This window comes from Girardinichthys multiradiatus, chromosome 20, assembly GCF_021462225.1.
Source record: "Girardinichthys multiradiatus isolate DD_20200921_A chromosome 20, DD_fGirMul_XY1, whole genome shotgun sequence".
NCBI lineage: Eukaryota > Metazoa > Chordata > Actinopteri > Cyprinodontiformes > Goodeidae > Girardinichthys > Girardinichthys multiradiatus.
The window spans coordinates 12635449-12662732 of NC_061812.1; the positions used below are offsets into that span (position 1 = coordinate 12635449).

General features: G+C 38.3%; 1 protein-coding gene across 1 annotated transcript; it reads right to left on the reverse strand.

Moving 5' to 3' along the window:
* Positions 1–2262: 2262 nt before the first annotated feature.
* On the reverse strand, positions 2263–26398 carry fer1l4 (fer-1 like family member 4). Its single transcript, XM_047348824.1, has 37 exons — positions 26227–26398; positions 25851–26037; positions 25149–25228; positions 24617–24742; positions 24450–24516; positions 24167–24270; positions 23679–23787; positions 23101–23308; positions 21659–21791; positions 21471–21571; positions 21304–21391; positions 21117–21233; positions 20876–21028; positions 19386–19584; positions 19158–19282; positions 18938–19072; positions 18439–18612; positions 16254–16364; positions 16008–16169; positions 15568–15739; positions 14889–15001; positions 14638–14754; positions 14118–14157; positions 13719–13819; positions 12705–12839; positions 12497–12616; positions 12209–12336; positions 11940–12110; positions 9525–9679; positions 6765–6946; positions 6582–6667; positions 6395–6493; positions 6192–6309; positions 5836–5959; positions 4747–5051; positions 4565–4665; positions 2263–2808 (listed from the first exon to the last, which is right to left on the reverse strand). Exons 1-37 carry the CDS (start codon positions 26380–26382, stop codon positions 2628–2630), a joined length of 4983 nt encoding a protein of 1660 aa, XP_047204780.1. The 5' UTR covers positions 26383–26398; the 3' UTR covers positions 2263–2627.
* Between the last annotated feature and the right edge of the window lie 886 nt (positions 26399–27284).

Sequence of the window (27284 nt, forward strand, 5' to 3'; positions counted from 1 at the left end):
CTGACTGTAGAGTCTTGCTTAAGCTTCATTCTTTTCACTTTTAAAAAGTACTAATAGGCCAGAGGACAACAAAAAGCCTTTCCAGTAGTATAAACATAACAAAGGTCTGTAGGGGTTGCATCATATGGCTCCTTGCAAAGGTATTATTACCCCTTGAGCTTTTTCACATTTTGCAGTGTTACAGCCAAACACTTCAAGGTTTTTTTTATTAAAATGTTATTTGGTTGACCAACACAAAGTAGTGCAGAATTTTTAAATGGAAGAAAATGCTTAATGGTTTTGAAATTTGTTTTACAAATAAACGTTATATTATGTTCAGCTACATCACACTCATAACCCCAAATAAAGTCTACTGTAGCCAACTGCCTTCAGAGAATACCTAATTAGTAAGTAAAATCTACCAGTGTTTAATTTTATCTTAGTATAAATACAGCTGTATTATGAAGGCCTCAGAGGTTTCTTAGAGAATATTAATAAACATAAAACACAATGAAAACCAAGGAATACAACAGACAGATCAAGGATAAAGCCATGAAGACGCTTAAAGCAGCCTTAATCCACCATCTGAAAATGAAAAGAGCATGGCAAAAGTGCAAGCCTACCAGGACTTGACCACCCACCTGAACTGACAGGCCAGGCAAGGGGAGCATTTATGAGAGATGCAGCCAAAAGGCATATGGTTACTCTAGAGGAGCAGCAGAGATCCACAACTCAGATGAGAGAATCTGTGGACAGCACAACTATTAGCCATGGACTCCAAAAATCTGGCTTTTATCAGAAAAATGGTAAGAAAGAAAGTAATTGTTGAAAGGAAACCCTTCAAATTTCTGTTCATAGTTAGACACAAGCTATGTCAGGGACAGTGTAAACACATGGATGAAAAAGCTCTAGTCAGACAAGACTAAAACTAAACATTTTGGCCTACATGTTGGTGGCAGCATTATTCTGGGGGGCTGCTTTTCTCCAAAGGAAACAGTATAGCTGTTCAGAGTTGCTGGGAATGTGGATGGATGGAGCTGGGAGACAGCCTGTTAGAGGATGGAAATCATCTAAGACCAGGGCAGAGGTTCACTTTGCAGCAGGAAAACAACCCTAAACATACAGCCAGAGCTACAATAGATTGATTTAGAACAAAGCATATTCATGGGATAGAATGGTCTAGTTAAGGTTCAGAGCTGAATTCATTTGAGAATCTGCAGCAAGACTTGAAAATGTATGTTTGCAGACACTATTCTTCCATTCTAATTGGCTCTGAGCAATTTTCTTCTATCTGCAGAGCTGTTACAGACATACCTACAAACGTTTGCAGCTGTAAATGTTAGAAAAGGGTTGTTCAATTAAGAATAAACTAAAGAAGTCTGAATAAAAAATACCCACCACATTTTTAAAATTTTATTAGTTTAAAAAAGTTTTAAAAAAGCTTTCAAATTATGTCTGATTTTCGTTGCTCTAGTTTGTGTTGGTTTATTACATTAAATTTCTGTAAAATACATTCATCTTTCTAATTGTAACGTAACAAAAGGTGCAAAAGTTCAAGGGGCAGAAAATGAATTATTTCACAAAATATGGGAAACAGTAACCTTCGAAGATTACTGTAAAATTGCCTAAAAGACAATGAAAAGATGACGATAAAACAGTGGCCTTTGAGTTGTCCTTGTACTGGAGTGAGCTGGAGGTTGTCCCTAAAGCTTAACACATCGATCTGGTGAATTGGTTACTCTTCTGATGAAATAAAACCACGATAATTTGGCCCACACATGAGGGGGACACTATGGCAACGAGTGCCCTTTTAGTGAGAAAAATACACAGTGAAGTGGTCACTGAATGAAGATCATGAAATGTGTTCTGTCATCAATCCAATGTGTGCCAGTGTGGTAAATATAGATTTATTCTTGATGAAGATTCATTTGTTTTAAAAGTAAGAATAACTGCTTCGTCCTCTCCAACTGCCATAAACGTTCTTTTTTTTTTTTTAAAACACTTTTAATAATCATGTGTGAAACTGTTGTTTTTTGGTCAGGATTTATTCATTTTCCATCAGTGTTTAAACATCCCAGTGCAGCTGAACAGAACAAGCTGCCTTAATCACTGCTCTACAATAAGTAATCCATGCCTTGCCTTCACTTTAATTAAATAAATCAGTTTACTAGTATCTTCCTAATTCCCACCTGTAAACTCACTCACAGAAGTTTTTAACCTAACGGGTAAATACTTATGTATTTATTCATAAAAAGTAACACCTTCACATTGATCAATTTCAGGTGAAACAAACATAAAACATTTTTTATTGTAAATCAGTGAATTAAATCACTTGTGTTTTTACAGCATGTATTTAATATATTTTAGAAACATATACATGAAAAAAGCATAACTACTAGCATCACACTATGGGTGAAAATATGTTTTAGTTTAGAAAAACTAATCATTTGTTGTCCTCAAATCTGAGGTAATAATTGTTTAATAATTCCCTCTGGTGACAGATTATTACAACACTAAACACGCTCCTGATTATTCTTATTTGTGTTAATATTGTAGAGCAGCCAGGTTAAATATATCAGTCTGAGAAGAAAACTTGAAACTCTTTGAGTCATTTAGCACAAGGTGAAAAGAAGCCCTAGCAGGGTTCTTCACCCGTTGACAATAAGGGAACTGATTTCTCCAGGCAACGTGTAGACAATCAGGACTAGGAAGAGCGTCAGGATGATGAGGATGACCAGAGCTATAATGTATTTCTTGTAGTTCTTCCAGATGAGGAACACAAAGGTCTTCATAGGATTGATGAACCAGTTGAAGCTGGTGGTGGGACGGCTGCAAAGACAAAAAGCATTTGTTTGCAAATCTACGGGTCCAGTCAGCCAAATCTAAAGCAGTGAACAGTGAGATTGAATGCTAATGTAAACAGTAGCTTCTGTTGTAGCATTTTATAGATGTGTTTCTTTACTGTTAACATGAAGGGAAACAAATCTTCAAAAAGTTCAGTTCAACGACTAATGAATAAGAAACAATTTTGCTTTAGGGCATTAGATGAAAAATGAAGCTTGACAACTGCCAAAAATATTCTCTATTCAATCTAGTCATATAAAAGCGAATATTGTCAAACAAGTATTAGTTAGCCAGGTATTTAACACAATACAGTATGTTGTAAATGATATGCTTTCAAAAGAACAAGACTCCAATCTAAGTTCATGTTACCAAAAACATGTGATGTTTGGTGACAGAAATAATTTATTGAGTCACAAGGCATGTGTTTAATTGACTAGAAACTGGGAACCTGGAACACCCAGTCTCTAACTACAAAGCTTAAATTCACAAAACTACTAAAGCTCTAACAAAACTCCTAAAGGAAGTCCTGTCAGCCAACATTTTTGATCTGCCCTAATTCAACTGAGAATCAGCACTGGTGCAAAGAGAAAATGTTCTACCCTGAGACTACCCTACAATGCCATCGCAGGTCCTCAAGCCTCTCTAATTATTTTATCCAGTTTGAACAGAGGACTTATGACCACACACAACTTTCAATATTACCTGAAGGAGCACCCTAACTTGGCTTTTGAAAAAATCAAGTGAAAAATAAGCCGTTTAGGTGATTAAAGTTTCATTTGTTAAAGACGTAAAATGCATTGTTTCAAGTTTTGATCCAATTTTTATAGGCCAAGAACTTGGATTTTTACTGGATTTAAACAAATCCAAGCTAAAGGGATTGCATGTTAAAACATTATTTTACTGCTTATGTAACCCACAATTTTTTGACATTATGAAGGCAACAGCAATGCAAACTGATTACATTGTGGATGACACCTGTAAGTGCAGCAGAACATTTTCCCTACTAAGCTTTGTCGGAATATTTTTTCAATTTTACAGAGATCATTTATAAATAAGAACATAGAAAAATAAATTGCCTTTTTTTATTGTGGACTATTTCAGAAATAATGATTTCAAAGGTAAAAACAAAAGGGAAAAATAGTCAATCTGTAAAGTGCAGGAATCGGCAATCAGTGGCCCTGGAGCCACATAAAGTTCCCCAGTTTTTGTAATTTTATCTAAAAATATTATTTTTCTATCTATAAACACAATTTAGCTGTTCTCCTGTCTAGTTTCATATCGTACAATATTTGCATATCTGCAAGTTTTCTCTCAAATTATTGTAGCACCTAGTGATCATCTTTCACAGAGTAAATAATTTAGTGAGTCACACATCAAATAGTTTGGTTGAGTGCTAGAGAAAAATATCACAAAAGTCTTAAAATAAATAGAAGATGAGATAAATAAAGGCCTCTGCATCAATTTAAGGAAATACAATGAGTACATTTTGCATCTCTAGGCAATCTTTTTTTAGTAGAAAAGGGGTTAAAAAAAAACTCTTGAATAAAAAAGTTGCCGCCCTCTGGAAGAGTGAAAGAAACTCACACTACTCATGCTCAAATACAATTAATGTCAGGCAGGATTGTCATTTTTGCCAGTTTTTGAAATTCTGACTTCCCTGTTTAATGTCATATTTACTGCAGCATTTATATATAGAATATGTTTGAGAATACATAATATGTTTGTGTGTGATTGTATTTACTTTGGTTTTTCCAGAGGTTCTGGCTCTTTGCGCCCACACCCCACAGGGTTCGCCTCCGCCTGCTCCAAAGCCACCAGCTGAAGCTCCGCCTCCACTTTTCCCTAAACGGAAACATTACAGATGTTCAGTCTGAGATATCAGTAGTATCAAGAAAGATTAATGATCAGTCTTTTTTTTTTTACCATTAATAAGTAAGTATTGCCCAAACTGTCAGTGTACTGGATGTCTTCTTGGCTCATCTGGCTTCTTTTGTCCTTGTTCTTCTTTTTTTTCTTGCGTCCCTTCTTTTTTGCCTCCGCCTTCTCCTTCTCCTCCCTCTCCAAATCCTCCGCAGTCTTCAAGCGGACCAGCGGCCACCAGCCCTTCATCTTTTTAGCTCGAAAGATCGAGAAGCGAGGACTGGCCTGGTCCTTTGCCATTTCAATCGTACACTTGCTGGACGACTTCGCCGGTCGCACCATGCTACTGAGGGACAGCTCTATGGACCCTGAATGAGAATAAGAAAAAGGATGATGATACTTTTTATTGCAAATGTAATCATAAGAGGAGATAATACAGAAACAGACTTTTGAACACTCAATGCAAGCCTGAATTTTTTAAGAATTTCTGTTAAACATTTAAAAATATCATTGGCAAATTAAAGGGATGGTGATGTTTACATTATAGTCTAAATTCTTCAATAAAATTCAAACAATGTTTCTTTCTTTGAACTGCCTTCAATGACATGTTTGGCAAAAATTGTTAATTTCGCAAAAATTTAGGCCTGATTATTTGTGCTGTACTGTATGTTGAAATATAATAGAGAGCAAGTCAGAAAGCACATGGGGCTCTGAATATTATGCAATATGTTTTAGTGAAGATAAACATTTTAATAACTTGCTCCTGTGTTTGTCTGGAAGGGGCAATTAATAATTAAGGCACATATAATGTCACTAATTAACAAGTTGCAGTAATTAATATACCTGTATTAGTAGCAGGATTCTCAGAAACATAGTTACTGAAACACACACACATAAAATTCCTAAATCCTAAAATCACACACAGCTTCTCTGCAACATAAACTGAATTTGACCTGAATTTAAACTCTTTGAAATGCTTTAGTGAAGGCATGTAGAGGTCGAAAGTACCATTACATTATGCTGAAATATGCACGCAGCACATCGGACAGCAACATGATGGGGCTCTTCCTTACGTTTTGCTATGACTGAACTTTCATCATGATAAAGATGCTTTTCTCAGACAGCACAGAATTTCTGCCACTTCAATCTCACCTAGAAAGTCATTGGCTGAGATGCGATCATAATCCCACACTTGAAGGGTCAGAACAGCAGGCTGGCGAAACTCAGACTCCTCCAGGGAGAAGATGGACTCCTTCTTTTTAAACACCACCTCTTTCTACAACGGCAGAACGCATTTTTATTTGAACAATATCATTTTTCTTATTATACATGATATTTTCAAATGCTAAATCATGTTGTTTCTGCAAACACTTGCGTTATTTTGAAAGTATCAACCAACATGTGCCTTCAATGCTCAGTCGGTCCTTGATTGTTAAAGCCAGATCACCTGGAGACCCGCTGAATATACCTGCTTTATAATAATGTCCTCAGGGTTAACATGCATGTACCTCAGTAGGAAGGTAGTCAAATCTGAAAACAAATCTCCAGTTGAAGTTTCCTTCTCCAGTCAGGGAGTTGAAGTGGACATCAGTTTCCTGTTTGTCTCCATCCAGCCCTTTTATCCAGCTACAAAAAGAATAAATGAAATGTGCATAACGCTGTACTGTAGGTTAACGCATGAAAAACATGCAACTTAAGGTGTAAGTCTTACCCTTTAACATAGATGTCAGAGGATGGGTCACCCGTGAAAGGGTTGACATCATCCAGAAACACATCATCAGTGTTCCAGATGATCACACGCAGCTCATACCTGTCGTAGTGAAATTAGCAAACAAACGTGAACTTTTGCAGCTTACCTTCTATTCTGTTAATTTGCCCTCAGTTGAATGTCCACTCACTGTTCAGGTAGACGGGGTTTTATGTCAACAGCAGGCGGAGCTGGGATATCTGTGGGAAACATGTCCACCCACATATGAAGATAACCCTGGAATATACACCAGACACAAACATTGTTAAGTGCAACCATTTGCACCACACTGAGTGATTTGTTCTCAATTTGAGTTCTGTGGATGTTTCTGAACCTGAGGGAGTCCAGGACTGTCTTGGTTCTGCAGAGACCGGATCTCCACATGTTCTGGAACCAGAGGAACAGCTCCAGGGAGGAACTCCCTCATCTCCTCCCAGCGCTGCAGCACATTTAAGGATGCATGCTCCTCTATCTCTGCCTCTTCCTCTGGAGAGCGTTCGTTCTTCTTCAGCAGATCTGACAAGAACAACGACACTTCTATCAGACCTCTCTTCCTGGTGAAAATGTGACCCAGTTTATCATATTTTCAACTGTCAGGCATTTGTGAGTGACCGGAAAGTTTGGATAAAAAGAAACTTTCTTAAATTACTGGAGAGTCTTTTTTGGTTCTGAAAAATCTGTTCCCTAAAAACGCTCCCCAGGCACATCTGGCCTTTAACTTGATGTTGTTACGCTTCTGTTAAAACTGGTCCTGATCAGTTTAAACAGCAACTGATCAATCTCTGGAAGGTTGCTGTACATCTAGATTTGCAAAGGTCGTAGTGTTAAACAAAGGTGTAATTTCAGCCAGAGGTCTTACAATGTATTGACTTAAATGTACACCACACTTTTCAGATTTTGTTTCACAAAATAAAAATTGCAAACCATGTATCATTTTCCTTTCACTTCAGAATCATGCACTAATCAGTGTTAAACTGTCGCATAAAATCCCAGCAGAATACATTAAAGTTTCTGGCTGTCACATGACTAAACGTGGAAACGTTAAAGAGGTATGAATACTTTTGCAAGGAACTATTTCAAATGAAAATTTTTAGCAAGAGATTTTCAAGGTAAAGACCTCAATATAATTAAAAGGCAAAAGTAAAAGTTATTTACTCTGTCACTTCCCAACTAGATAATGATGAGATAGTAATATGCTGGTGTATTAATTCCTCTACTTTCCACACAAACTGCTTACATGTCATGATTTTGTCTTTTAATTGATACACAAATCATATCTTATAGTTTTATTGTGTTTTAAATTCATTCCTGTTCATGATGATCTTTCTTTGCATATCCTGACTACACCAACATCCATGTTAGAGCACACGTTAGTCAGAAACGTTAACAGATCCAGATATAAGGAAAAAGCTGATTCCACTTTTTGTTGTGATTTATGTTTTCTCTTTTGCTTTTGGTACAAGTCAAAAATAACACCTTCATACATTGTTTTTAGTGGTTTTACTTTATTCTTATTTATCGTCTTTTAAACGTTTCTTTATATTTTATTGTGTCCTTCTACAGGGGTTGGACAATGAAACTGAAACACCTGTCATTTTAGTGTGGGAGGTTTCATGGCTAAATTGGACCAGCCTGGTAGCCAGTCTTCATTGATTGCACATTGCACCAGTAAGAGCAGAGTGTGAAGGTTCAATTAGCAGGGTAAGAGCACAGTTTTGCTCAAAATATTGAAATGCACACAACATTATGGGTGACATACCAGAGTTCAAAAGAGGACAAATTGTTGGTGCATGTCTTGCTGGTGCATCTGTGACCAAGACAGCAAGTCTTTGTGATGTATCAAGAGCCACAGTATCCAGGGTAATGTCAGCATACCACCAAGAAGGACAAACCACATCCAACAGGATTAACTGTGGACGCAAGAGGAAGCTGTCTGAAAGGGATGTTCGGGTGCTAACCCAGATTGTATCCAAAAGACATAAAACCACGGCTGCCCAAATCACGGCAGAATTAAATGTGCACCTCAACTCTCCTGTTTCCACCAGAACTGTCCGTCGGGAGCTCCACAGGGTCAATATACACGGCCGGGCTGATATAGCCAAACCTTTGGTCACTCATGCCAATGCCAAACGTCGGTTTCAAGGGTGCAAGGAGCGCAAATCTTGGGCTGTGGACAATGTGAAACATGTATTGTTCTCTGATGAGTCCACCTTTACTGTTTTCCCCACATCCGGGAGAGTTACGGTGTGGAGAAGCCCCAAAGAAGCGCACCACCCAGACTGTTGCATGCCCAGAGTGAAGCATGGGGGTGGATCAGTGATGGTTTGGGCTGCCATATCATGGCATTCCCTTGGCCCAATACTTGTGCTAGATGGGCGCGTCACTGCCAAGGACTACTGAACCATTCTTGAGGACCATGTGCATCCAATGGTTCAAACATTGTAGCCTGAAGGCGGTGCCGTGTATCAGGATGACAATGCACCAATACACACAGCAAGACTAGTGAAAGATTGGTTTGTTGAACATGAAAGTGAAGTTGAACATCTCCCATGGCCTGCACAGTCACCAGATCTAAATATTATTGAGCCACTTTGGGGTGTTTTGGAGGAGCGAGTCAGGAAATGTTTTCCTCCACCAGTATCACGTAGTGACCTGGCCACTATCCTGCAAGAAGAATGACTTAAAATCCCTCTGACCACTGTGCAGGACTTGTATATGTCATTCCCAAGACGAATTGACGCTGTATTGGCCACAAAAGGAGGCCCTACACCATAATAATAAATTATTGTGGTCTAAAACCAGGTGTTTCAGTTTCATTGTCCAACCCCTGTATCTTGTTGCTCATTGTAATATCTTTTAATGTCACTGACTCATATTGGTCAGTTTTGTTGAGAATTATTTACATAAATTCATATCAGTTATAAATGATATTGCTTTCAGCAAGAAATTAACCAGTTTGCTACTACAAATTTACTATTTACATATATTATAGTTCTTTAGGACCTGAGCTCTCTTACCGACTGACTGAACATGTAAACATCTATCTGTTTGTCTCTTTAATTTTATATCTGTCTACCTTTATTCTCTGTCCCACCTTCAGGTATTGCATCTGATGGTATTTTGAAGATCATGTTGAGGACTTTGACTTCAGATGTTCTGTACTCTGGAGATGGGATGCCGTTCTTTCTGCAGAGCTCAGCCAAGATTGTTGACGGTTTCTTTGCATCACGCCACTTGTTGTAACCATCACTTAAAAGGCAGGAACACAGGTAAAATTTAAATGGTTTACAGACACTGCATTATTTATGTATTTATATATATACAAAAATCTATCAAACTCAACAAAAACAAGAAAGGAGTACCAAGACAAAAAAAAGACACAAAACCAATCACATGCTTTGTCTGGCTATAGATTGTGTCTATGTTTAAATATATTGGAGCGTAATCACTCCTTTAAAACACATATTTAAAAGTGCAAATTTTTTTTAGAGGAAAAACAAAACATGCACTCAAAAGGGAGGGGTTTCTAGTGTAAACATTGGTGCAGAGTACGTGATTTAACTGTAGTTGATACATATATATATATATATATATATATATATATATATATATATATGTGTGTGTGTGTGTGTGTGTGTGTGTGTATACAGTACAGACCAAAAGTTTGGACACACCTCATTCAAAGAGTTTTCTTTATTTTCATGACTATTGTAGCTTCACACTGAAGGCATCAAAACTATGAATTAACACGTGGAATTATATACTGAACAAAAAAGTGTGAAACAACTGAAAATTTGTCTTATATTCTAGGTTCTTCAAAGTAGCCACCTTTTGCTTTGATTACTGCTCCGCACACTCTTGGCATTCTGTTGATGAGCTTCAAGAGGTAGTAGTCACCTGAAATGGTTTTCCAACAGTCTTGAAGGAGTTCCCAGAGCTGCTTAGCACTTTGCTTTCAACCCCCCTCACTCTCCTTCTTGGTCAAATAGCCCTTACAAAGCCTGGAGGTGTGTTTGGGGTCATTGTCCTGTTGAAAAATAAATGATGGTCCAACTAAACACAAACCGGATGGAATAGCATGCCGCTGCAAGATGCTGTGGTAGCCATGCTGGTTCAGTATGCCTTCAATTTTGAATAAATCCCCAACAGTGTCACCAGCAAAACACCCCCACACCATCACACCTCCTCCTCCATGCTTCATGGTGGGAACCAGGCATGTAGAGTCCATCCGTTCACCTCTTCTGCGTCGCACAAAGACACGGTGGTTGGAACCAAAGATCTTAAACTTGGACTGATCAGACCAAAGCACAGATTTATGGTCTAATGTCCATTCCTTGTGTTCTTTACCTCAAACAAGTCTCTTCTGCTTGTTGCCTGTCCTCAGCAGTGGTTTCCTAGCAGCTATTTTACCATGAAGGCCTGATTCACACAGTCTCCTCTTAACAGTTGTTCTAGAGATGTGTCTGCTGCTAGAACTCTGTGTGGCATTGACCTGTTCTCTAATCTGAGCCGCTGTTAACTTGTAATTTCTGAGGCTGGTGACTCGGATGAACTTATCGTCCGCAGCAGAGGTGACTCTTGGTCTTCCTTTCCTGGGGCGGACCTCATGTGAGCCAGTTTCTTTGTAGTATTTGATGATTTTTGCGACTGCACTTGGGGACACTTTCAAAGTTTTCCCAATTGTTCGGACTAACTGACTGACCTTCATTTCTTAAAGTAATGATGGCCACTCGTTTTACTTTACTTAGCTGCTTTTTTCTTGCCATAATACAAATTCTAACAGTCTATTCAGTAGGACTATCAGCTGTGTACTGTATCCAGCTCCTGCACAACACAACTGATGGTCCCGACCCCATTTATAAGGCTTGAAATCCCACTTATTAAACCTGACAGGGCACAACTGTGAAGTGAAAATCATTTCAGGTCACCTCTTGAAGTTCATCAATAGAATATCAAGAGTGTGCGTAGCAGTAATCAAAGCAAAAGGTGGCTACTTTGAAGAACCTAGAATATAAGACATATTTTCAGTTGTTTCACACTTTTTTGTTCAGTATACAATTCCACATGTGTTAATTCATAGTTTTGATGCCTTCAGTGTGAAGCTACAATATTAATAGTCATGAAAATAAAGAAAACTCTTTGAATGAGAAGGTGTCCAAACCTTTGGTCTGTACTGTATACAATTTTTTTACTTGTCCTAAAATTGTTCTGTGTTGTTTGTTGTATAATCATTCCACACTGAAAAAATGACAGGTGACAAAAATACTGAAAAGCCCAAAATTCATGACATTCATGACTAATTTTTTGGTACAGAGGTGATTTTGTTCTTTTTGCGTAGCTTGTATTTCTAACATATTGAGATACTCACCAGCTGAATGACAGTTGTGCTCATTTTGGTGCTAATCACATTAAGGCCTAAATTGAGAACTTATGTCTTCTTTTGTACTAATATGTTGTTGATGTTAAGCTGTTGCTGAGTCCTGACAATAGCCTACAAAGTGGTACTAACGTGTCGTAGTAAAGAGCGAGACCACAGGAGGCCCGATGCCGGCTGTAGAACCGGTTCTCCAAATCAATTCGAGTCTCTCCAATAACATCATCGGCCCCAACCAGATCGTGATCCATGACCGTTATGACCAACTCAGTCTCCAGAGGGAAAGACACTGTGAGTTCAAACACCCTGAAATACAGAGTTAGATCTTCAGACAGGTTGCAAGGCAGGCAGGAAGGGGTTTAGTTATGGGTGAACAAACTGGGAGAAAAGAAAAAGAAACTGACTCTCCAAATGTTGGATTGAGCTGTTTGGGGATGTATCGATCTTTAGAGTCCAGACTTTGATCTCCCACCTTAACAATAATGTAGGGGTCAGCTTTACCATTAGGGTCAGTGGGAGCCAGGCTGGTGGCCTGTAAGACAAAACTCAATTAGTAGCTGCTGAGAGGAAAACACTGTCCCAGCTGGTGGATAACTTATTCAAATATGAACAAAGCTGAACATAAAAATGTAAATGTATTTGTTTTAAAGCTAGTCTGTGTATATGAATGAGAGACAAAAAGAGACCAGTACCTTGACGATATAAACTCTGACTAAGACTTTGACAGGTGAATTTTTAGGGATTCCATTAGTGATCTGACACGTAGTGTCATCTTTGTCCTCCGGATCGATGGGATAAACCAGGAAGGAACCCTGTGGAAGAAAAGCAGGAAACAATATAAACTTTTCTACAGAAACACAGTCATATATATAAACAGAGAGCTCGCTGTAATATTCAGACCTTGTATTTTCCCATCAGCCTCTCCTCATTGTCCTCCTCATCGTCCTCAGTGATGGCTTGACCTTTAAACAAGGGAAAAATCCGCAGCCAGTCCTGAAAGTCGATGAACTCTGATTCCAGATCGCGTTCATACAGCTGAAGACAAACACAGAAGTTATTCCACTGGACATCTGTACTCTGCTGTCTGTCAGCAGCATCATTCATGAAATTCCCAGGAAATTCTGAAAGTATTCAGAGTCTCTTATATATTATAAGTATATTATATATTATAACTCTCATATTTTTCAGTAAATTAGAATTCTAATAAAGAATCTCCCATAAACTCTCTAATGGGCTTTGCTTTACAGTATTCTAAAGGTTGCAGTTATCCCTGTTGCTTGTGAACCTTCTTCTAACACACTTTTTTCTTCCACTCAACCTTTCATTAATATGCTTGGAGACAGCACTCTGAACTGCCAGCTTCTTTAACACTGACCTTTGATAAAATAGCTGTCTTCTGGAAGGTGTCATTGGCTTTCTCACGGACAACGTTCAATTAAGCGATCTTAACATACAGTTTAAAAATACGGTTCCAAGTTTAAGCTGCATTCTTGTAAGGCTAACAGTTAACTTAACTTGCTTTTTGTCTTTATATGTATAAAACTGGGACACCTATGAAAACTAAAACTGTAAATAACGCAATTTTCTTTGCTAGAAATCTGTAGGACTATGAATAGAAATCAAATTATGTAAAAAAAGGACATAAGACAGCATTAGATATGCAAATATTAAACGCAGATGAATACTTATTATAAAGCTGTGGTTGTTTGATAAAAATCTATTTAAATGCGTCAATAGAAATTCTGGTGAAAATCATTTATAGCTCACTTTTAACCAGACTTTCATTTTTTATCTTTTAACTGTTAACCCTGCTCACTACTGGTCATCTCAAATCAATGATGATTGTCTGTATTTGAGTGGAAAATGGATAAAACTGGACAGAATAAGGTCGGTTAAGCTACTGTGCCTTCCCACCTTAAGTGTGGCAATCTTTTTGCGTTTAGGAGGCTCAATCTCAACCACATCAACTTCTTCCTCCTCTTCCTCAATGTTTGCCATGGTCAAATTTACTCCATCTGTTCAAAGCAGAACATTTCTCTTTTAAAATACTTCATCAAATGTTTTTCTCCAAAATGTATGCTTTGTCATCTTTTTTTCATCTCATTCATCTAAGGACGCCATTTTTACTCCCCCTCACAGATTTGTTCCTTAAGAAAACTACTTGTAATGTTGAGTCCATGTTTATGCAAAACACACATAAACCAACCTCTTTTTAATGATGGCTAAATGCCTCAATTGCTATTTAAAGTTGGTTCAGAGATAGAGAAAACAACAACCTGACAGGTTGTTCATCTGTTCTGAGGTAACCTGTACCTGTCTCTGCTTCTTCCTCCATCTCTTCTCTCTCTGCAGCCTAATCACAGGAACACATTATAACAGAAGAAATAATTTTATGGGATCAAGAACAACGCAGAAGAAATGTTCTAACAAGTAAGGTTTTCAGTGATTAAACCATGAATTATTGTTTCTGTTATTGCCATCTGTTTCATGAAAACACAATAGTTAGTTGTTTTAATATTGAAATTATTCATAAATCAGTGTTAGGTGGATTAGAGGATTAATTAAGGTTAATGAAAAGTCCCCCTAAAAAGTCTCTAATAATTACAATAATGTCTGGCTCATTGGAAGCAATGTAGGAAGAAACAAAGGCCAATATTCTTAAATACTACCACATTAATGCATGTTTTTGTGTTCATTTAACATAAAACTCAAATAAAATGTATTGATGTTTGTAGTTGTAATGCAAGAAAATGTTAAAATATTGAAGCAGTATTATTACTTTTACAGGACACTGCATGTTGAGAAAGACTAGCTGGGTAAATCTGTGTATCACCTGCTTTTCCAGTTCCTCCAGTGAGGCGTAGTACTTGGACCACCAGTCCAACTCCTCCTTCTCAGGAGCCTCTTCCTCCAGCTCCTCCACATTTCTTTTCAGTTTCTTCAGGGGAGCCTAAAGGTGTTTGTTCATGTCAAACAGAAAAGACTAAGCAAACTTGCATTCATTATTGTATTGTGGGCAGTTGAAACATAGGTCAGTTTTGGGTGTTGTGTCTCTCATGAGTAGAGGGCGATTAATATACTCACATTAACTATCTTCATGGGGTTAATAGGAATTTTTGACTGCTTGACTGTCAAACTGCTGAGTCCCATGTTCTTTACTGATGTCAAAGGGTTGACCTTCATTGAAGTCTGCCTTACTAGAGATAAGCAAATAAAACACATGTGTCTGGAAAAAGGTTTAATGTAGAAAAAACTGGGAAGTCCAGAGGATCGTGTTGCAGAGAAACATCAGTCTACATCATATTAGCTTCAGTTTTTTGGAAAATATATTAATTTATTTTGCAGCTTTAACTCATCCAACTCAACCCCAAACAATCCATGGTAACCATCTATATCAACTACAATTATCTTCTTGCTAAACACATTTTTAAGCATCTTCTTTCATTAAAACACCCTTGGGATTTGCAAAAACATCTATCAGCTGCCAAACTGCTAAAATGAAACAGCAGTCATTTTAACAATTAGATGAGGTAAACAACAGGTAATGTTGCTTTAATTAACAAGTTAAAACTGCAGAGAAATTCTGAAAGACAATCAGAAAGCTCAGAAAACAACTGACGGAGAAGGTTGTTAAGCATTCCATGAATGTCTGGTTTAAAGCAGTGCACAGTGCGTGTTGAAATGATACTTTCCAAACAAAACATCTAAATATCTATTAAATTCTAAATCGTTTTGCAGCTTTTACTACTTTTAATGCTGTTACCTTTTGGTTTTTGCTCTTCTTCTTCCTCTTCTTCTCCTCCATGATCTCGTAGAGCATAGTTCATGAGGTTCTGGACAACATGGGACCCAACTAGAGCAAGATGACCAAATGGCCGATGCTCCACCACAAACACCGTCAGAGGAGGGTGGAGGTAGGACTGCTCTGGAAGCTCCTGATAAAACCAAAGACAGAAAGCAGCTGGATGTTCAGTTTGACTCATGTTCTGTGAGCTTTGGCAACCTCCAGCTGGAAAACTTCACAAAGATGTGAAAAAAAATAAAAGCAGAAACAATTCATAAAAATGTAATCTTTAATTTGAGTACATGAATTTATCAGTTATTGCTCTTAAAATAATCTCTGGTGCCACAGCTACTGATCTTCATCATAGTTATCGTAAAATAATTCTAACTGCATTTGATGACATGAAAAGAAATACAGACCACATCAATGTAGCGGACCACTTCTTTAAAGTTCGGGTTGTTCTTGTAGCTCTGGATCTCTTCAGATTCCAGATGCTTTCCTCCACACTCCACCTTCACCTTTGGACGCTCCACCTCAAACAGATGCACCCGCTTCAGCTCCCGCAGACCCCAGAAAAGAACCTGAAAAAAACAAAACACAAAGATGCAAATAGCCATCATCAATGAACATTTCAACAGCATGGGTGTGCCTTTGGTGAGCTTCACCTCAATCCTGAAGGTCTTCAGAACAGGTCGGACTCCCTCTGGGATGACATAATATCTCTGCTCATCGAGGTAGGTCAGCTTCTGAGGATCCACACTGATGGGGAGGCAGGGCTTCAAGGAAGCGGGTTGAAAAACAGCTGTGATTGATTGTTGCAATAATCTTATTTAGTGTCATTGTTTCTAATTTTATATAATCATGTTAATAGCATTTAACATTCACTGGCTAAAAAAAAACGCAAGTGTATCCAGGTAATTATAACCTCCTAATCTAAATGCAATAAAGTATGAAAAACAATTGCATCTGTCAGGGTTCGACATTTTTGGACTCTGTGTTGGTTTTGTGTTTGTTTATTCCTTCAGTTATTTTGATGTTAGTTTTGTTCTCCCTCCTGCCTCCTACTGTTTGCACTTCTCTCTCCCCTCGCTCATAGTTCCTTTAGTTGTTGTTGTTTTCTTATTTATCACTTAGAATGGTTTTCTCTTTATTATGATTATTATTATAGTTCTCTGGTTTAAGTCTCTATTCTTCCAGTCCCTCCTGATTGGTTAGTTTTAGTTATTGTTTACATTTTGGTTTGTATGTATTCTAGTCCTCACGTTCTCTGCTTCCTTTCCAGTTATTTGAGTCAGTGTTGGTTTAGGTTTGTTTACTGTATTGTTTATTAGTCCCTTCTCCCATGGGTTAGTTTTGTATTAGTTTCACCTGCCCTTCAGCCTCCCTGTTTGCCTCGTCACACCTGTCCCTAGTTCTTTTGATTGCCTGTCTATTGTTACTTTCTCATGTCTCTCTGTATATTAGTTGGTCTGTGTTCTCAGTTCCTTGCTGGTTCCTCTTGTTCACTACCCCTGTTTATGCTCAGTTTTGCTACGTTACAGAACTGTGTACACGTGGACGTTTTTGGCTCGACTCATGTTTGTACCTGCTGTGATTTATGTTATGTTTTGGAGACCTTTGATTAAAGAGAAGCCTTCCTCTCATCATGCTGCTGCCAAGCTCTTATCTGCACTTTGGTCCGATCCAAACCCAGACCTTGACAGCATCAGTTGTAGAAGATAAAATCTACACCATTAAATACAACTATAATTTTACCCTCTTCCTTTGTATGTAGTTTTCCTGAAATGTAACAGTTCAGGTTCACTAGAAACATGAAAAGACACCAAATGTCTTTGGTGTCTTTTCATGATTACCATGTATTTAGCTCCATCAGTCTTCCCAGCAACTCTGCACAGAGGATGATCCTGCCAGCACCATGTTTCACCAAAGGGATGGTGTGTTCAGGGTGATGTGCAGTGTTTCTACCACACATAGCATTTTGCATGGAGGCCATTTAATTTAATTTTAGTCTCCTTCTTTGATATGTTTGTTGTGTCCCCTACATGGGTTGTGGTAAAATGTTAAGGGGAATTTGTAGGGCTTTCTTTTAACAATGGATTTCTTGTCACTCTTCCATAAATGCCAGATTTATAGAGTTCATGACTAATAGTTATCCTGTAAGCAGGTTCTCCCATCTGAGCTGTGGGTCTCTGCAGGTCCTCTCTGCAGGTTACCCTGGGCCTCTTGGCTGCTGGTCTGATTAAAGATCTCATTGCTCATCCTGTCAGTTTAGGCAGACGGCCATGGTAGGTTTACAGTTGTGCCATATTCTTTTCATTTTCAGATGATGGATTGATCAGTGCACTGTGAGGTGTTCAAAGCTTGGGGTGTTGTTTCACAACTTTTACCTGCTTTAAACTATTCCACCTCTTTATCTTTGGTCTGTCTTTATGTTCCTTGGTTTCAATGAATGGTTTTATCACTTATGTTCTTCATTCTCTTTTTTTTTTATTACCTCTGTTGTTTGATTTTCTGTATCATTGTAATATTTTTCCTTATGTACAGCGCCTTGAGTCCCTTGTTGCTGAAAAGCGCTTTATAAATAAACTTGACTTGACTGAACAAAAGGCAAAAGGTTAGAGTTGATTTCATTTAGGGATATTTAGGCAAAAGGGGTTAATATAAAAGCAAATACACTTTAATGTGTGAAAATGCTAAAACCCATGCATCGTTTTTCTTTCATCTCACAGTTACTGCTTCTTGCGGCAGTATCACATAAATGTTTAATAGAATACATTGAAGGTTTTGGATTTATCAAGACAAAATATGAAGTACAGGACTTAGACTGATTTATTTATTTATCAGTCTCACCTCTCCAAAAGCAGAGTAGTCGAACTCAATTATCTCAAAGGCAGCCAGGAGCTCTCCAGCAGGAATCCTCCCCCTGCTAACATCGTAAAACTGAAGTCTGGGCTTTTCATAGAACTGCTCCACAGTTTTAAACTCAGGCTCTGCATAAGCTCGACCCAGAGGCTTCGGACTGCCCTGCATACACATAGAAATTCACAAACTGCTTGAAATTAAGTTTTCACTCTGCTGAGACAGGAGCCATTAATTGCACATAGTGGTTAAATCACTTTTTCCTTTAACAGATTTATCACTGACCCAGAGTTTAAAATGAATCAATAACCCTACATCAACCTAAGCCATAAACCATATTAAGCACCACTGATTTGGATTGTTTTAAATTGGAGTTTTGTGACAAAAATAAATAAATAAATAAAAATAACTCTTGGTTAAACTGGAAGCAACTTTCTAACCTATAGAACAGATATAAATATGAAACATTAGAAGTGATTCATAGATTTACCATTTTGTCATGATCATAGATGTTGATGATGATGACAGGTGGGTCTTGTTGAAATTGCTCTTTTGTTCCTTCCAGCAGAACTCTGTCAAACAGCAAACACTCACACCAGGAGGGGGAGAGGGTGTCCGGCAACATCTGTTCAAAGTCATACAGATACATGTCAAGTCATTCTGTGCTAGAACATTCGTGAATTTTCCACCAGTAGAGTAGTTGGACCTACCCTGGTGACCTGGCACTGCGTAGAGAAGATCACCCTTGCAAAAGGATCTGACAGGCCGTCATCATCTGCAGCCAAAAGGCCACGACCCTGGTACAGGTGACACCGCAGCTGGAAGTACGTGCAGTCTGCAGAGACAGAGATATTCACAGATTCTCTCGAATGAGACTTTGGATATGTTAGACCTTTTAAGATAACGATCTCTCGCTTTTTGGTGATAAGGGGACTCACCTTGGCAGGACAGACTGATAGGAATCTTTCTCCTCTCCTCCACAGGAAGCAGTTGTCTCTGTGTCTCCTCCTCCTCCTCATACATAGGCATGAACTCCTCTGGGAGGCTGCTGACTGCTTCTTTACTGTACTTGACAAGACCAAGCCACAGATACACCTCCAGCTTTGCAAAGATTTCGCCTGGTGAGCATCCTGGAGACTATAGCACAGAGAAAAAAATAAGTTGAACTTGAAACCACAGCACACAGATGATAAAAAAAATTCAGGATACAAGTCCTGTTTTAAACCGGAAGCATCACTTAAAATTGTGGAGAATGAGTTTAATGTAATATGAGACATAAAAGAAAATGAAGGTTCCCAGAGGATTTAGGAGTCCGACATATATCACAAACTAAGAGTGATGAGAGCCATTAATGAGAACAATAGTTCAGTAAAAAGGAACACCCACAGATGGTTTTTGGGTAGAGATGAAAATGTTATTATCAAAAGCTATAAAGCATGTTTTGTCTGTATGGATAAGGGCCATTTCACACTGCAGGATGGATGCCCCACAGTCTTGAAGACCTCAATGTCTTCTCGGAGGTTTGCTGGAATGTGGCTAATCTGGAAAATCTTCATTGAGAAAGCAACCATGACGCTGCTACAATCCTACTACCCACCAAAGCTTTTTCTACAGTGCTATCCCAGCCACCATGCCAAAATACTACCACCACTGGTGTCAAATCTGCACCAGCTTGTTGCCTGTCAATCTGTCACCTTTGTCACCTCTGTTTCCCTTTATATCTGGAGTTTGCTGCTCCTCCACAATAAGTTTCAGCTTTTCTATAGCAAGGAAAGCAAGATCTGTGCTGTGGTCAGCTGATCAGCAACATGAAAGGATCCAGATGGAGGGACTGCTGAGCACGCCATCATGTATAACATTTTTTACTTTCTCCAGCACTCTGGGAGGTGAGTAAAGTCAAATGCTATCATGCACACAAACTCCAAAATCTGTGAATTGTTCATTGAACATAGTGATCCAATAAACCTCATCGCTTCCCTTGGTCTCCCAGCAACCCAGCTTGAAGCCCTACTCCGGAAGAGGGCGTAAACCATTGCTCCACATTTAATTTGCAAGATGACCTAGCATGGTATGCACAGTATACATTGGCATCCATGCCTCACCCAGGACACTAACATTATGCCACCATAATAATGAACAGCTACAGTCTTAATACCCGTGTTTAGTAAAGGCTGGGAACTCTCAAACAACATGACATATAATGTATAGTCCAAAGCACCCAAAAAGACCTCGCAAGGACCCTACAAAGACCATCTGCATTCTGACAGTTTTTTTAAAGTAGTAGTGCAGTCCTGGGACAGCATGAAGGTATTTTAAATGTACACCTAGCACCTAGGCCTTCTCACTACTCTGTTTTATAACAGTGACACCTAACAAAATGACAACTTTAAGAATAATCTGTAAAAGCAGACTGATGTGCCATATTTGCCTTCATGTAGAGAGTGGTGATGCGGCCACAGTCCCGCCCTTTCTGCTCCTCCACCAATGAGAAAAGGATGGAGTGTGAAGGAATCCTGACGTAAGCCAGTCGTTTACTTCCATTAAGCAACCAGAGAAAAGTATCTGGGATGGTGCTCTGGGGCTGGAGTAAGAGATGTCAGAGCTCAGTCAAAGAATGTGCAGTCTTTTTGGTGATTTACAGTTTGTAAGATCTTTCTGTGTTTTCTTACCTCTACAGCCAGTTGGCGAAGCTTCCTCAGGATTTTCCAGCTTTCCATCAATTGCTCTTTGGTTTTGGTTCTGGTAATCCTTCGTCTGGCTCTGACTGCCTGTCTGGCTAGTAGAACCTACAAACAGTCAGTTAGAAACTGGCAGTCACGTTGTTAGAAGCAGAAACATAGCTGGGAACAGACTCACCAAATTCTTTTTGATAAACTCCCTCCTGCATTTATCCAGGCTGTTCGGACGGGACTGAGATCTCTTGTCCGAGAAAGCACTGAACTGTCTGCAGAGCAAGAGAGGACAAACTGATAATAATCCAAATATCATTCTATTGCTGATCAACATTTCTGATGGTAACTCACTTGCAACAAGTCACCAACTCTAGTAACACTTCAATCAAACGTTCCTTTGCTTTACTCTTCGGCCTCCGCAAGAGATGTTCCACCTGATTGAGACCAGTCTCCTAAAAGACAGAGGAAGAGCTTTGGAGACACTGAATAATTCACTCAATGCCATTTCTGAGAACAAACTGAAAGCAATTGACCCCCACCAGCCTGTCGGCCATCTTGCTTAACCAGTTGGCTTGATAGAGACGAAAGCTGTGATCCTCAAACTGACTCCAGACATACAGACAAGGCTTTAGATTCATTGCTGGGGGCTGCAGTTGAATACACTTAAATGACCTAAAAAAAGGAAAGAGACATGCAGAAGTTGTCAAACAAAAACACGCTATATCTCACCACATAAACTAATGAGATATAGCCTGTTATCCCTTCATCAATCACTACCAGTTTATGGGATGCATATTAAAGATTTAACCTCGTAAAAAAGGTTAAAACTTTCTCTAGAGTGGGTGCTGATTGCTGCTCATTGCGAATTTCCATTACAAGTATGACAACAAGCCTTTGGGGAAAAATGTCCTGGTTCGAATGTTGGCCTGGGGTCTTTCTGCATGGAGGTTGCTTGTTCTCCCAATGCATGCGTGGGTTCTCTCTGGGTTCTCCGACTTCCTCTCACAGTCGAAAAACATGATCATTAGATTAATTGGTCTCACTAAATTGCCCTTAGGTATGAGTGTCTGTGTGCCTGGTTGTTTTTCTGGTGTTACTGTGTTGCCCTGTGATGACCTGTCCGAGTGCAACCTGCCTCTCGCCCATCCCCTAAGCCCTAATGTGACAAAATGTGAAAAAGTTTAAGGGGTACAAATACTTTTGCAAGGCTCTGATCCATTTACTATTATTTCAAGCTTATCATTGTTTATCATTTTACTTATTAATTTGTAAATTACACACAAGAGTGGTAGTTAAGCACAATTAAGAGCAGCAGCACTGAAACTTGTACATCTTATGCTGCTCGACACTTTTTATGCATTGTTTTTATTATTTTTATTATTTTACTCTTTAAAATAAAAAAATTTGTGATAGTAGTTTTACAAGTTGACTTCTTGATTGTGTCTTATTTTACTGTTAGTTTTAAATAGGTTTATTTGTATTATTAGTTTTAAAGGTTAACATCTAAAGGTCTAACCAGGGCATAACCAGGACCTGGAAATTAGCCTTAGGTTAGAGGGAAAATAGACAGCACAACTGTTTCTTTTAATTTAACATTGTTTTATGCAATTTTCCCTGCTAAAAAATAATAAATATCCAAATGAATAATAACACAGGACAGCAGCTGATCTAAATTTGGATTTTGTTCCTGCATAGTCACATTTTAAGGTGACTATGCAGGTGACTATGAATTATGTTCTGAAACTGGAACCTAGCTGTTCATATACAGTAAAGAAGTTTGTACCAATTAGATTTCTAATCAGCTTTCTTCAGGACAACTTAAGTTTTCTAACGTTTGAGGACCCCAACTGTGTGGTCTATAACTTTTACATTAAAAGAATTGAAGACATTTTTTGAAGTTAAATAACTTTTAGAATACTTCCTACACTACCTGGGGCAGGTCCAAAGAACTGACCTGTTGGAGTGATTTTTGACTGTCTACCTGTCATATTCAGTGGGCTGAGGTCTCATGGCAGAAGACACAGATCTGTTCTCCAGTTCAGGATTGGTCATCTCCTCTCTCTCCAGCTCATCCTCCGACCCCAACAGACCATGTGTTTCCTCAGTCAGATTTTCTCTGCTCCTCCTCAGCTCCTCCCTGCTCTGGCTTTTCTTAGACTTCCCAACTCCCACTGCCTTCCCATAATTTCCTGCCAAACACAAAAAATATGAGGGACCTCTGGGGTTTAATGTCAAAATCAAAAGCTGATTTCAGAAAAATAAAATGGTAAATAAGTGAGCTAAATCAGATGCTGACCCTCTCTAAGGCCAAAACGTTCTTTAGGATGCATATTCAGTGAAAATTAGAGTCTGTGCCACTAAAAATTAGAAAAAAACACTTGGCAGCTCTAATTTATTCTGAAGTGCCTTAAAAATAGTTAACATGCATGTAATAATGTATTTCTTAGAGGAGCAGTTTGTTTGTCTTGTAGTTGACTAACAGAAATCAGTTTCAATCTGTATCAATATTTAGTGATAAATGTATTAGTAATAAAAAAAAAAAACACATCCAATGTTTACCTATGGAGAGTTCAAAGGTTAGTGGTTTTGTTCCTACTACCGGGTCAATCATTGTGACTTCAAACAGAGATGCAAACAGCAGAAACTCCTCTTTCTGTCCCAGGTAACCCTGAAGGAAAAATAAATACATTGTGTACAATAACAGATTTTGCTAAATGTTTCACCATACTTTTAGAATACAGTTAAAAATGAAATGAAGTCCCAATAGATTAATACTGATAATATTAGCTCTTAATTAACATGTCACTGACACAAATGTTGCAAATCTGAATTTAAATTAGAAAGGATAAAATCTACAGAAAATCATAAATGCTTTTTGTTGTATAGATTTTATGGTTATTTTTCACTTTTAATAATAGTGTAAAATAAATAGAAATGACAATAAATTAACTTTTTGCACCTTTTCCTCTCTTTCAAGGTAAAGACACAGAGGAGAAAAATTGTAAAGTGGCAGAGATTAATAAACTAAACTGAGTGGTTATACTGACCTCAGGCAAGGGGTGGATCTCCTCGACCTCCACAGTGACAGACTCTGGTACTTCAACCCCTGCCTCTTCAGACTCATCAGCTAATTCACTCGTAGCTGAATTTGCTTTGGCAGCAAAAAGTAAAAAAACTTGATTTAATTTGATCTTTTTAACCAACCAAACATGAAAATTACTGTGTTGCAGCTATCAAAGATAGCTGAAACGGGTTTGCTCCCAGGCAAAGTTTTGTACTAAAACATGAAACTTTTTGATGGATAATACCAAATTTTCTATGAAATCTAACCTTCCGTCTTCTCCTTCTTGCTGTTCCTTTTCTTCTTTAGTCCAAACTTGCCCTGTGCTCCTTTCACCTTCAAGCCCCAAACAATGAAGTTTCACATATCCAAGTCAAACAGGTACATATGGCTGATAAAGTAGTTGTTTACTATCACAGTCTCCTATAATGGGTACCTTTGCGGCTGCAACAGAGCCTGTATTTGTGGGGATGGCAGAGGGAGAGGAATAAAGATCCATGGAGAGAGCCAGGAGGATTCGACCTCGATAGAAGATTCCTTCACCCAAACCCTGATTTAAGGCCTGAAAAAAAGTTTTAAAAGTTTTATTTTACTTTCTTATTTCTACCATAGCTACAGGTTTTATATCTTTTTCTTATTTTACTTTAAAATATGGCTAAAAAAACTATGACTCTCTCAACACATTATGCTTTAGAATAACATGACCTTGTCAAAAAAACAGCTATATTTAACAAGCAGCAACTTCTCAGCTCACTAATTGATGTTGCCTCTGTTTTTCAATTAAGCAGTAAAATAAACTAATAAATAAATACAGTTCTTAAGCATTATAATGGCAATTTCATGAGAAATCAGCTGTCTGTAGTCTTCCTGTACAGATAACAGTGTGGAATTGGTGAATTCAGTTTAAATAAGTAGCATAAACTCTTCATTCTTGCTGTAAATGCTTAGTTCATCTGAATGTATTTAACCTGGTGGATGTCTCCCAGGGTGGAGTTCTGTGGTGAACCGTAAAGATTAACCCAACATGGACCAAAGGTTGGGTTAAACCCTGCATGGGGAAATGGGAAGGAGTATTAAGATTATAATTAAAAATACATTTACAATGTAACAGTTTCTTACTTTGTCAATTAAACCTTTTATGTTTTCAAAGAAAACGTATTAGGTAAACATAAAATATTTTACATACACATATATTTTAAAAACATATGGTCAACTCTATAACAGACTCGAGCTCCCCCATGATAGCAAAAGCTAAAATGTGAATGATGACACTTCACAATTGGGCATGGTGGAGAGTGAGAGACAAAAGGAACTCAGAAAGTCAATGCTTTGTGAATGAAGGGGAGGAGGAATAATAGTTACACCACAATGCAAAACAACAAATTGTCAGAGCCCCAGTGTAATCAGCTCCCAGTGATCAGATTCAGATTCGGGATTTTGTGTGCTTGATTTTTTCTGAGTGCATCAGCCACGGTATTATCACAGATCGCTGCATCAGGATAAAATAAAATGTAATAAAATATAACAACAAAACAGCAACAATAAGATCTTCCATTGTTCCAATATATTTATACAAATATGTGATTCTGTTGGAAGTTTTGAATTTATTTTAGCTTTCTCAGTATCATTGAAGGTTGAGAGAAGTTTTATGCATCGTTTCAGGTTCATACCATTTCTGGTGGGGTCAGATATTTGCTGGAGGTCAAGGAAGTGGGTTGCCAAAGCTATGTCTCCCATCTTGGCATCATCAAGGAGCTGGATTTTAATTCGCTGTGCCAGTGGGGGAAACTGCTCAATAAAGGAGATCTCTTCATTCCATACTGGGTAGCTGGTGGCGCTGGCGACTGATGTTTCCCCCTAAAAACATAAAGTAGACAGATAAGAATTAAAAATTTAGCAAATTCAATCAAACCTTTTCCACCAAAAGACCAGAAACCTAAAATATTACATATAATCAATACTGTGATTTAAAGTCAAACAGCATACAAGACAAATCTGTGTCAATTAAAAATTCAACGTCAAGAATATGTGTATGTATCTGTGTACCTGCTGTCCAGCGAAGATCACCTGTACATAGGGGTCAATAAAGACTGCCCGATCAGTGACGGACATCTTTGCCATCAGCCCTGCTTCCATGGTTGGGAGACCATCAGCTCTGTAGATTTTGACACGAAACCGGGCCCATGGACGCTCAAACGGCATGCCGCGAGGAAGTAACAGATGTCTTTAAAAACAAAATACAGCAAAATAAAACTAAATTCACCTGAGTCAAAGGCTCTTTTGTGCTGTGATAAGTTTTTACATGTATTTTATCTCTTTGGTCATTGGACAACAAGACATAGACATCTAAGAATCACGACCAGTTTTCTCAATCAATAGGGATTATATGAAGTTAGAGCATAATTATCAACTTCATCCAGACCAGTCACAATTTCATAATCTGTTTTATTTCCATTGAAGCATAGGAAGTTTATTTCCATCCATAATCTAAAATACATAATTTTTTTAGAGAGTTGTAAATACACATGTAATTTCCAAACCAATGAAAAGAAATATACTGACTGGCCCTAGAGGCAGTATATTCAAAATGAACAGAAGAGTGCCTCAAACACAACCCTGAGGGATCCCATAATGAGAGTACTGACAAAAAAAATAGTAATGTTCTGCTGCTTGTAAAAGCTTTGATAGCCACAACAGAAATATCCATGATAAATGTATTATTTCAAACCAAACATCACTTTTGTATTTTTAATGTATCTGATATTACATTTTTTAAAGTAATAACCATAATTAATATTGCTGACTTTTCGATGTCTTCGCTGCTTCCAGACGAGGTGCCCACTGGTAGACCGGGCATGTGAGGGGCGTCTCCCTTCATCAGCACACTAAGGCTGGCCTGGACATAGCCCTTTACTCCTGACCTGGTGTCTGTTGGGTCAGTGAGAGGAGCCCATTTCTGGTAGAAACGGTGATCTGGAGCAGCAGAAAGATGATGAGTGAGCAAGGTTTAGATACGGTCACAATAAGAGTAGTTTGTTGTGAGCTGTAAGCAGTTCTGTACCTGGCTGATTGTACACAGTGGAGATATCAATCTTGAAAGTCCC